The 11,732-nt window shown below is 39.1% G+C and overlaps 1 protein-coding gene across 2 annotated transcripts in view; it reads left to right on the top strand.

The window, feature by feature from the left end:
* The window catches only part of LOC149178575 (ABC1 family protein), a 218,264-nt gene extending 207,029 nt beyond the window's left edge, over positions 1–11,235 (top strand). Inside the window, exon 19 of one of the 2 annotated variants that reach the window (XM_089420387.1) lies at positions 10,197–11,235. In XM_089420387.1, the coding sequence (XP_089276513.1) occupies positions 10,197–11,041 (845 nt within the window). In that variant the 3' untranslated portion in view covers positions 11,042–11,235. The remainder of the gene's footprint in view (positions 1–10,196) is intronic. The other variant, XM_089420388.1, reaches the window with a different exon arrangement.
* The last annotated feature ends 497 nt before the right edge of the window (positions 11,236–11,732 follow it).

Raw genomic sequence — 11,732 nt, forward strand, 5'->3', positions numbered from 1 at the left:
ACTCTTACTGACCTGAAGTCGGTTCGAATTGATCCCAGATCAATATCGATCATCCTAGAATAGAGAGTACAACACTACACGATGCGTCCATCGTTAGTACTATGGTCATTATCCTCATTTCCCTACTCATTGGCCACATGAGAGGTACTTCCCATGAGTCCCAGATTGCATGGGTAGGATGTCTCAGCAGGAGAATTTGAACCACTCATCCTGCCTACATGTCACCAAGGGGTATCGCAGGGGAAGGTTGAACCACTCACCCTGTACACAACAAACCACTAGGGGAAGGTTGAACCACTCACCCCATGGTTGCTCATCGCTCCAAGAACTACCCCAAGCCCCCTGGAGCTCCCAAAGCTCAATGTCCATCTCATACAGGACCCTCATAAGAGTATCTCTCCATGATTCCAAGTCGTTCTTGGAAGGCCAAGAACTTGACCTTCCCCAGGGGCTTTGTCAGAATACCAATGACCTGCTTATCAGTCCCAATGTGATGGAGCCTTATTGCTCCTCGTTGTACCATATCTCAGATAAAGTGGTACCTGATATCTATATGCTTGGACCGATCATGAAACACGAGATTCTCTGATAATCGGATCCCACTCTGGTTGTCGAAGAGGATCACGGTGGTATCCAAAACATGTCCAAACAACTCACTGAAGAGCTTCCTCAATGAGACAGCTTCATAGGAGGCCATACTAGTAGCTATGCATTCGGCCTCGACGGTGCTCAAGGCAACCGATTTCTGCTCTTTCTCATCCAGGGTATCGAAGCAGAACCCAAAGAAAAACAACATCAGAAGTGCTCTTGCGATCCACCATACTGCCAGCCCAATCGGCATCAGAATAACCATGCAGCCTCACATCTTCGACAGTGTATCTCAGTCCATGAGTGATTGTGCCCCGAAGATATCTCAGAAGATTCTTGGCACCAATCCAATGTATATGATGAGGCTCAACCATATATTAGCTTACCGTGTTAACTGCACAACATATGTCCGGATGGGAGTTCACCAAGAACATCAGTGCTCCTATGAGTTGATGATACTCAGAAGCATTTCCCAATTCAGGTCCAACAACACTACCACATAACTTCTTAAAGTTAAGTTCCATTGAATCACAGGCTTGCAGTCCACCATCCCAAATCTTTCCAATATCTTCACAACATATTTTCCTTGAGAGAGGAAAATTTCCCTTGGCTTTTGCCAAACCTCCAACCCTAGGAAATAATGCATTGGTCCTAGGTCCATCTCAAATTCAGAAGCCAACTCCCTCTTACATTTGTGAATGAGAGGGCCTGCACCTGTCAGAAAGAGGTCACATAAAGTACCAGAATGAGAGGTTTATCATTTTCAACTTTAAAGTAAAGGTTCAGATCAACTCCACTTCTAGTGAATCCCAGCTTCATCAGATAGCAATTGATCCTCTCATACCAAGCCCGAGGTGCTTGCTTCAATCCATAGAGAGCTTTCTTCAACCTGCATACATGAGATTCCCAATCATGAACCTCAAACCCCTCGAGTTGTTCCACATAGACTTCCTCTTTGATTGAACCAAGCAAGAAAGTGGTCTTGCCATCCATCTGATGTAGGTTCCATCCTTGCAAGGCAACAAGGGCTATGTTCGAGCAAATGGTGGTGTATTGGGCAATAGGTGCAAAGATCTCATCGTAATCTACACCTTCCTTTTGAGAGAAGCCTCGAGCAACAAAGCGAGCCTTGAACTTTTCTGCACTTCCATCAACTCCATGCTTGATTTTGTAGAGCCACTTAGAGGTGACAATTGATTTGTCCTGGGGTCTAGGGACTACATCTCAGACATCATTCTTCATAATTGAACTTTTTGGCACTTTCATCAGCTCAACGCTTGATTTTGTAGAGCCACTTAGAGCTGACAACTGGTTTGTCCTGGGGTCTAGGGACCACATCTCAGACATCATTCTTCATAATTGACTCGTATTTTTTATTCATAGCATCCTTCCATACTTGATGCTTCACAACTTCTTTGAATGATGAAGGCTCATTTTGAATGATAGTGCTCATGGCAATCAAATATCCTTGATACCTGTTCGGCTTCTTGCTTTCACAGAAAGTCCCTTTTGGTGCAATGTGTCTCTTGGCATCTTCGAGAGTCTCCCTAAGCCATGAGGGTCTCCTTTTGGAGGAGGGCTCATGAGGAGGAAGATCAATAAGATCCATAGGTTCATCAATATCAGGGATCGTGTCACCCTGATTTCTGGTGTCAACGTCTTTGTCCTTCCTTAGGATAGGAAGGTTGTTGATCTTCTTGAGGCCCATAACTTCATCGAAGGTGACATCATGACTTATCTCAACTTCCTTTTTACCAGTGACATAAATTCTATATCCCTTAGAATTTTCACCATAGCCCACATTCCTTTCTTCCCAGATGCACCCAATTTGCTTCTTTTCTCTTTTGGCACATGAAAATATACGGGACTTCCAAAAATTCTAAAATGAGAGACATTGGGTTTCTTACCAGTGAACATTTCTTCAGGAGTCTTGGAGTCCAATGCTTGATGAGGGCATCGGTTTTGAACATACACCACGGCATTTGCAGCTTCAACCCATAGGAACTTCGGAAGGGCTTGATCATGAAGCACGGTACAAACTGCTTCTACAATAGAGCGATTCTTCCTTTCAGCCACACCATTCTGCTTAGGAGTGTATGGCGTTGTAGTCTCCGTCTTAATGCCAGCTTCTCTGCAATAATCTTGGAATTCATTGGATTCGTACTCGTTCCCATTATCAGTCTTCAATATTTTGATTTTTTTCTCGGATTGGTTTTTGATCAAGGCTTTGAAGTGTCGGAACCAGGTGAACACTTCATCCTTCTTCTTCAAGAAGTAGATCCAGGTCTTGCGAGAATAATCATCCATAAAGGTGAGATAATATAAGTATTCTCCCGAAGAGTTTACGGACATCATACTAGATATGTAGGAGTGGATCAATTGCAATATACCTGTGGTCTTGCTATTACTTGAGGGGAATGCTCCCCTTGTAAGTTTTCCTTCGGCACATCCCAGACATCCACCTTCATGCTCTACTTTGAACTCGGACATACCTGTCACCATCTGTATCACATCGGGTAGGGCCTTATAATGAAGATGGGCAAACCTCCAGTGCCATAGTTCAGATTGACTTCCTCCAACTTCATACAAAGTGTCAACCTTGAACCCAAGAGTAAAAGCATCTTTAAAGTTTCTTTTCCAAACACGTATCTTTCCATTGATGAATGCCACCTTGAATCCTTTGTCCTCCATGGCTGAAATGGACACCAAGTTCTTCTTGAGATCAGGTACATATAGTACTTGCAAATGAATAGTGTTACCTTGATTCAATTGAAGGGTAACATTCCCTACTCCCTTCATTAGATAGGTGGCATTGTCTCCAAGGATGATCTCCAAGTTTGTCTCCTTTTCTATCAAATTAGAGAGGGCTTCCTTGTATCTGGTGAAATGCCTTTAGGCACCACTATCAATCAGCTAGTTTCCCAAAGTGTCTAGAGGAGAGGCAGTGGAGAGGGCTGATATAAGATAATACTCTTTATGCTTATTGTGAACATCACTTGATTCTTCATACCTGGAGTTACTTGATTTCTTGGAGGGTCGACCATTTCCTTGATGTCCTGCATTCCTTTTTCCTTTGCCATTGGACCTGCCATTCCTTTGATTGTTGTTGTTGAAGTTGCCCCTGGATTGATTGTGATCATTATCATGCGAGGTGTCCCTTCTATTTGGACACTCCCTTGCATAGTGGCCAAACTTATTGCAAACAAATCACCTGACCTTCCTTCCTCCCTTAGATCCAGGCTTTCCATGGAAATGACTTTTAGACCCTTTTTTATTTCTCCTTTTGGCATGAGCGGAGAATGAAGTGGGGTTGCTTCTATTAGAAGGCATTTCTTGCTCCACCATTCTTGTTTCTTCTTGAATGCATCTCGACATCAATTCTTCAAACCCTAGAATTCGATCGTTATTGAGGACGGTGGTTCTAAATACATACCACTCAGGTGGGAGTCCTTCAAGGGTGACGAGAGTAAGTTCCTTGTTAGGAATGACTTCTCCAATCGAGAGTAGATCATTCTTGATCTCAGTAGTCCTCGAGAAATAGGATTGAATATCCTTGTCCTTGCCCTTCTTAATATCCTTCAACTTATTCTTGAGAAATAGAATTTGATTAGCACTACTAAGCTTGAATATGTCAACCAACCTGTCGTAGATCTCCTTGGAGGTCTTCAATTCGGAGATGTAGGCCACCAGATGCTTGTCAATGGAATCCCTGATAATCTTCTTTGCTTTGACTTCAGCCCTATTGTACTTGGTCTTCGTAGCAGTTGGTGCATTTGAAGGAGGTTCAGGGATTTTACCCTGCACATAATCCATCACTTCTTTTTCTTCCAAGGTCAAATCAAGAGACATCATCCATCCATGATAGTCAGATTTATCATGGAGCTTGTCTTTAGCCGGGAATTAGGATGAGGAACCCATTGAACCTTTTGTTCTTGTCCAACTGTCTTTGGTGATTGCCCTTTCACTCTTGCTTGGGCTTTGTCTTCACCTCAGCTCTGATACCATGTTAATTTTAGGCAACAATGGTATGTTCTATGCTTTAGAGCAATTTTACTTCAATTTCTTTATTAGCCTAGTATCAATATTCAGATTAGCAATCACATCAACATGATAGTAAAATGCAGATAGAACATAAACATAAACAATAGAAGACAAGCCAAGACAAGAGGACACAAGATGTGGCACCAGTGAGGGACAAACTCCAATGTGGGGAAACCCTTGATCAAATCTTCTTTTAGTCTTCAATAGTTCAGCAAAGAGAGATAGTACAGTTTACAAATCTGATAATTTATAACCACAACAAAAGAGCCCTAACTAGAAAAGTCAACGTTGGTCAATAGGGCAGATTTGACCCTCAACAAATTGGTCAACTTCAGTCAACTTCGGCCTCCAAACAACAAGATAAAACAACCCTCAAAATAGTCAAATTCAACCCAGTCAAAGTCTGGTGAAACAGCCCACCTGCGGTTAGCCCTCGCTACAGTCAACGGTAATCAACACTTGGTTAAACTGTCCAGAAATTTTGTCTCCTGAAATTTCGGCCTCTTGAAATTTCGACCCCCTGAAATTTCGCTCTCCTTAAATGTCAGATGTGTGGAGAGAGAGAGAGGCCCAGAAATCTGTACCTAATCAATGTGGGGAGAGAGAGAGAAGTGTGAAGATGAGTGTGTCCAAATGAGGCTAAATCACCTTCTATTTATATGCAACGTTGAGGATGAATAGATGTGACTGTTGGGCTTCTGAGCCTACATAAGTTTGCTGGCCAACCTTGACAATTTTACCATTATCAAAATAAATTCATAACTTCATTTGTACGTGTCAAAATCAGATCATCTTTAGATCAATCCTACACTTCTCGGAGAGAGGAATCCAAGAAAAATATCAGCTGTCATAAATAAGATGACCCATGTAGAGTTTGGCCCTAGTTGCCAATTTTAACACATCTACTATATTCTCAAAGCGTATGGAAGAAAACCACCCAAGATAAGGTTTGTCAAGAAACAATGGTATGCCTTAAACTACAAAACATTGATTTTCTTTATAGCAAATCTTTATTCATTTGACAATCTATTACTAACATTGTTGTGTCTAGCTATAATGAATCATATTGATTCTTATTTTGGGTGATTCATCACTTGATAAATCTACCCCACTCCTATTCTCGACTGATTTTATAGAACCCTAGACAGGTTCTCTAGAATACCCTAACCTAAGGGTATGCTAATTTGAATGTCTAAAACCCTAAAACTACTTAGGGATATTGTAAAATGTTGTTTGAATTCTTGTTGATGATTGATATTTCGGTATAATCATGAAATCTTAACTTGTTTGGGTTGAATGATGTTTGTCTGAGATCTCAAACCTTAGAAATTTTTAGAATAGTAGGGTTTGCTCTGTTATGTTATGAAATCCTAGATCTTTAGGGTTTGGTTGGGCCTACAAGCAAAACCTTTGTTATGTGTTTAAAGTAAGATCCTAGCAATGAAGCCCTCAGCATGTGTGTACATTTGGTTGAAACCTAAGTTGCACGAAACGGGGAAACGGGTACGAGTTTCCGAAACGGAAAGCGATACGAAACGTGACCTCCCAAATTTTGGAAACGGGGAAACGCAAATATATATATATATATATATATATATATATATGTATGTATGTATGTATATTGAAAATATTTAAATATATATATATATATATATATATATATGTGTGTGTGTGTGTGTGTGTGTGCAATCATAAAGCATAAATGATACATTATAATTTATTACACTTAAACATTAAGATTTAATTTACATCACATTTACTCATGAATGATCACATAAAGAAAATAAAAATATTGGAATATCTAAAAGCAACCTTTATTATATATCCAAATCTCAAAATCAGCCTTTATTTATATTAATATATGAGGTTGCAAGTACAATAAAGACTATAAGGCTGCAAGAGAGAGATCCAAATCAGGATTTTCTGCATCCACATCCCATTCTTTAGAAGGACCATTGTTGTATTGGGAGTCTCCTCCTACATAGTCGAACGACCTTAGTGCTCTTGATTAAATACACGTTTCATACCCTAGTAGCCTACATGATCTTGATTATTGGGAGTTTCCCCTGCATAAAGGGCTTGGTTCTCTTGATTAAATACAAGCTCCATACCCTAGTACATGATAAAATCCAATGGAAACATTGCAATCCCTCCAATCCTGAAATCCTGAAAAACAAATAAGTCTGCTGGATTTTGAGTGAGATCTAAAATTCTACTTTCTCCATATGAAATCCAATGAGGGCGAAACCACTCTCAAACATCCTGAGTCATTTCATGGTAATGTTAAAAATTGAAGTAAAAGGATGAAAATGAAAAATAAAAGAGAATATCACTTTTACTTTAAGAATTTAACATTACCATGAACTACATATCCCTCAAACTTCCTGATGAATTGCCTATCAACACTAAGGCAAAAATTCACTTTTATAACTTTAGACACGCATCTAGAAGCAACAAGAAGTCACTAACATACCCTAAAAGTAAATTAAAAAAAAAAATTAAAAAAAACACAAGTTAATGAGGAAACGTGGGTCGTACGGCCCAGAAACGCGTTTCTGGCCGTACTGGCCACGTTTCCATTTCGGGAAATGTGGTAGTACAGCCGGAAACGCGTTTCACGGCCGTACCAAACATGTTTCCGCGTTTCGTACCCGTTTCTGTACAGAAACGGGCCTCTATACCACGTTTCTTGCAACATAGGTTGAAACCCTAGCTTGGTCTAGGTCATTGTATGTCTAATGTATTAATGATGTCGGACATATGATATGCTTATGCATGATTATGAATTCCTAGATATGTGTGTTGACCTAGTTATTGATGGACATAAGTCTTAGGATTCAATATAAGTCCTTGTCTGAGATTCCAAGATGATGATATTTGGAAATCTAGGGTTTTGCAGCTAAACCCTAGTAGGAATTAAATCCTCTAGTATGTGTGATATAACAATCTGAGATCTATTTATATAATGATTGTTGAGATTGTGAAAATGAAATTCTAGGGTTTTTGAGTTAAACCTTAGAAGTAAAAATCTCTGATGTATAATGACAATATGAGGATTTGAGATTTGTATAAGATTGTTGAAATCTGAATTTCAATTGGGATCGATGTTTGATTGAAAATCTAGGGTTTGCAACTAACCCTAGTGGAAGCTGGTCATGTTAATGACTAAGTTGTTGATTGGTTTTGATGTATAATGACAATATGAGGATTCGAGATTTGTGTAAGATTGTTGAAATCTGAATTTCAATTGGGATTGATGTTTGATTGATAGGGTTTGCAACTAACCCTAGTGGAAGCTGGTCATGTTAATGACTAAGCTGTTGATTGGTTTTGATTGATTCTTTCGTATGAAATCTAAGATTTGTGTGAATCCCTAATGGAAAGTCTAACATATGAATTCTGAAAGTTGTTAGATGCCTTGTAGATCTATATTTGTTTGAATTGTTTCTATGGTTTGCTATATGTTGTAGTAGGGTATGTCATACCTTTGGAAGAAACATTGAAACCCTATATGTAATGAAAGTTGTTATGAAGTAGCCTAGGGTTTATGACAATGTCCCTAGCGAGATTTTGAAGAGTATATGTCTGTTTTTGTAATTAAGTTTGGGTATTTGATATGTATAAAGTTGAAATGCTTCCGTGACTCTGATATGGCTAATTTCATGCTTTTATAGATTTGGTTGTACTTGCTATCTAAGTTGTGTAGGTACACAATCTTCAATATGGTGAAGATGCTCGTTGATATGATAAGCATGATGAGGATGATGATAACTTTGATGAAATGGTTGGAAGCCACAAAAGATTCTCTGATGACGAAAAGAAGCTGATCTCCCTGAGGAAGCCTGAATAGAAGAGATCTCCCTAAGATTAAGAGGGAGTTTGGATAAAGAGATGCTCCCTAGTTAAGAGGGAGGGCATAGCTTGGTTTTAATTGAAGAATGAATTTTAGAGGATATGTTGCTGCATGGGAAGTAGGAAAGGAAAGTGTATGATTGAGGAATCTTCTGTCAGAGATTCAGTTGATAGTCCTACTATGAAAAGTTGAGAAGAAACATCAAATTGTTTGGAAAGACCCTAGAGGTTTGTATTTGATTATGTACATATGAAAATATATTATTTATTGGGGTTGTGTTTGTACAACTGAATCTCTCGAAGGATTTGATAGCATGTTGGTTATCAATCAGTTTTATTGGGAGGGATTGGTCATCCTTTATTTGCTAGATCAAGGAGTGTTGAGGCTTTGGGAGTGAAGCATTGCCTGGGAGGACATCTAGCCGACACTTTGTGTTGATGTCTAGGTCCCAAAGTTGGAAAGGTGGTGTTGGTTATAGAGCTCCGTTTTTGGATACACACCTGGATCTTTGGGTTGGTGGTTAGCAAGTAAGCTTGATGGTACCTAGAGGGGCTGAAAGCTTGATTCCACCTTATTCCCACTTGGATAGATTGCCCTAGTCAGGAATCTAGTCCGTGGCATTGCAATGCCTAAATTGTTGAGAGACCAATGGATAGATTGCCTTGGTTAGGAATCTAGGCCATGACATTGCGTGCCTAAAGTGTTTCATTGTTCATATAGTTTGAGACCTTCCTTGTACTCGTATATGATGAATTCCTACCTAGTTAAGAGGAAGTGTTGGAAAATGTAACTAGGTTTGGTCTTCATTTGTGATGTATTTGAGTCATCTTGTAATGTCCTTGTCAAAAGAATAAAGAAAAGAATTTATTATTATTATTATTGTGACTTATTAAAGCATGGGTTTCATGCTTGGGTCACCATGTTTTAGGTCAAAGTCCCCATTGAGGACATACCCCCGCCCTTTGTTTTTAGAAAATGGCATCCCCGTCTGTGAGCTGTGGTAACTTGGTTTTTCTGGGTTTGCTGTTCGTCAACCAGTCTGAAAGTACTATCTCTGTGTGAGGCGTCTTGGTAGTGTGCTAGTATTGACTGTGAAACCCTGATGTCTTTCCAAACAAGAACTATTTACAGCATTTTTCCTATTTCTCAAATCAGAGATTTGTCTAGGATATCCCTTATGTGCAGTACTCATGGCTTTGCAATTGCTGCTGAAATCTTTGTTTACGGTAATCCTAACACAGTGAATTCCTCACATTGTTGTGTCCAGGAACCCAACTGTCATTTCTCTTCTCAATTCTCATGGTTAATTTTATCTTCAAACCTGTACTAAGATCCTTGTTATTTTGGGCATGGAATTGATGTCGTTCTGGTACCATGCAAAAATTTAGGGAGCCCACATTGATAAAGATGATTGCCGAGATAGAAAAATGAAAGAAGTAAATCTATTATTAATGCTTTAGCTATACACCTCTCGCACAAACTTACATTATATTGCATTACAATTTATAGCATCTCTAAGTGGTTAAAGCAGTTTAAATACCCGAACCCATCAACACAACATCTAAATCTTACACTGGTCACATCACTAAAGGAACAAGCTTTTATTTCTCCTAATATTATTGAAATGATTTTACTTCAACAGCATTGTTAATCTCTAAGTTGTGTATTTAACACAAACTAATGATGATCAGTCTCATTTACCTGCTTCAATCAGGTGTGGAATCTCGACTTGCTTCACTTTCTCTGGACATGCAGGATATGCAGAAGGTTGTTTCCATGAATTTACCCAGAATTTCCCAAGAAGAAAACGTTTCTACTAAACTTGAGGGGGCAACTGCATTTGGTGACATTGCAGAAGCGATAACTATGTTGCCTTCTTTGTTCAATATGCTTTTTATCCGGCGAGCAATCATACCAGCAGCAAATGGACATTGTTCTGCCCGTGCATTGGCAAGATACTATGCAGCGCTTGCTACAGGTGGTGTTATTCCTCCCAGACCTTCTTCAAGTGAGCCTCCTTTGGGTAGCCATCCTCACATACCAGCCTTCCCTTCTGGGGAAGGTAAAAATAAAAAAAAGAGTAAGACTGGTAAATGTGTGAGAAGTAGTAGGAAGGAAGAAAAAAAGACAGCAGAGCCCAAGAAAGACAATATAATGAATGGATCTTGTTTGCACAATGAGTCAGAAAATGTGTCTGCATCACTTTTTAATGGAAGTGATATACATCAAGCTTTTCTAGGTCTTGGTGCATATGAAGAACTAGTCCACCCTGATGGAAAATTTGGACTTGGCTTTAGGAGGTTTAATGCTGAACGTACTGCGGGTTCTGAGACTAGAAAGATGGCTTTTGGACACTCAGGGATTGGTGGCTCAACTGCCCTTTGTGACCCAAATCATAATTTTGCAATTGCAATCACTGTAAATAAGATGTCTCTAGGAGGGGCCACTCGTAAGATCATTCAGCTTGTTTACTCTGAATTAGGCTTGCCTTTACCCGATGAATTCTCAACAAGTGGTGTAAGTGGACCAGACATGCAGCTTAATTTAAGAGAGTTATAGTAATGACTAGAAAAGGAGGTAGGATCATATTCTTTGTTAAATTTGCTATTCTGTCTGACTTCTGCAGATCATGATATATTTTGGCTGTCCTTGGAGAAATTCAGTGAACATTATTTTGCAATGTTTACAACTTTACATTTTAATATTATTGGGAATCTACTAATTTGAAATTTGAAAGTATGCCCATTATTCAACGTGGACTTCAACTTGTTTGAGGTGTAATCAAATACTGGTTAACAGCTCTATGTGCTCAATCTCACGAAATGGCACATGCATGTTAGTAAAGTACTAATTGCAATGAGAACCTATACTGCACAATGTTTCCCTTGAATAGAATACACTAGATATGATACAATCTTTTCTTCCCAGTTTTGTTTTGAGACCAGCTTCAAGGACTAGCTGATGATTGTGATGCAAGATTTTGGAGTGGAATAACATTTTTTGCACTCTTATCCTTTTCATTCTATGTTGAAACTAGTTGAAATGAAGTTACATCCAAGTGTTGTAAGGTCAACCAGTGAATGTTGTTCATGCTTGAAAAAAGATTTTTGCTGGATTTGAGAATCAGGATATCACTTTGTTGACTCTGTTTCTATGTATGTTTTATCCAGATTCCAAACAGAAGCTGATAGATAAAATTTCTTTCATAAATTTTCCATTGAGTTTTGTGTGTCTGTAAGTTTGAGCTCTT

Source organism: Pinus tabuliformis, chromosome 4_1 (genome assembly GCF_031772625.1).
Source record: "Pinus tabuliformis cultivar Carrire ecotype Pingquan chromosome 4_1, CPIR1, whole genome shotgun sequence".
NCBI lineage: Eukaryota > Viridiplantae > Streptophyta > Pinopsida > Pinales > Pinaceae > Pinus > Pinus tabuliformis.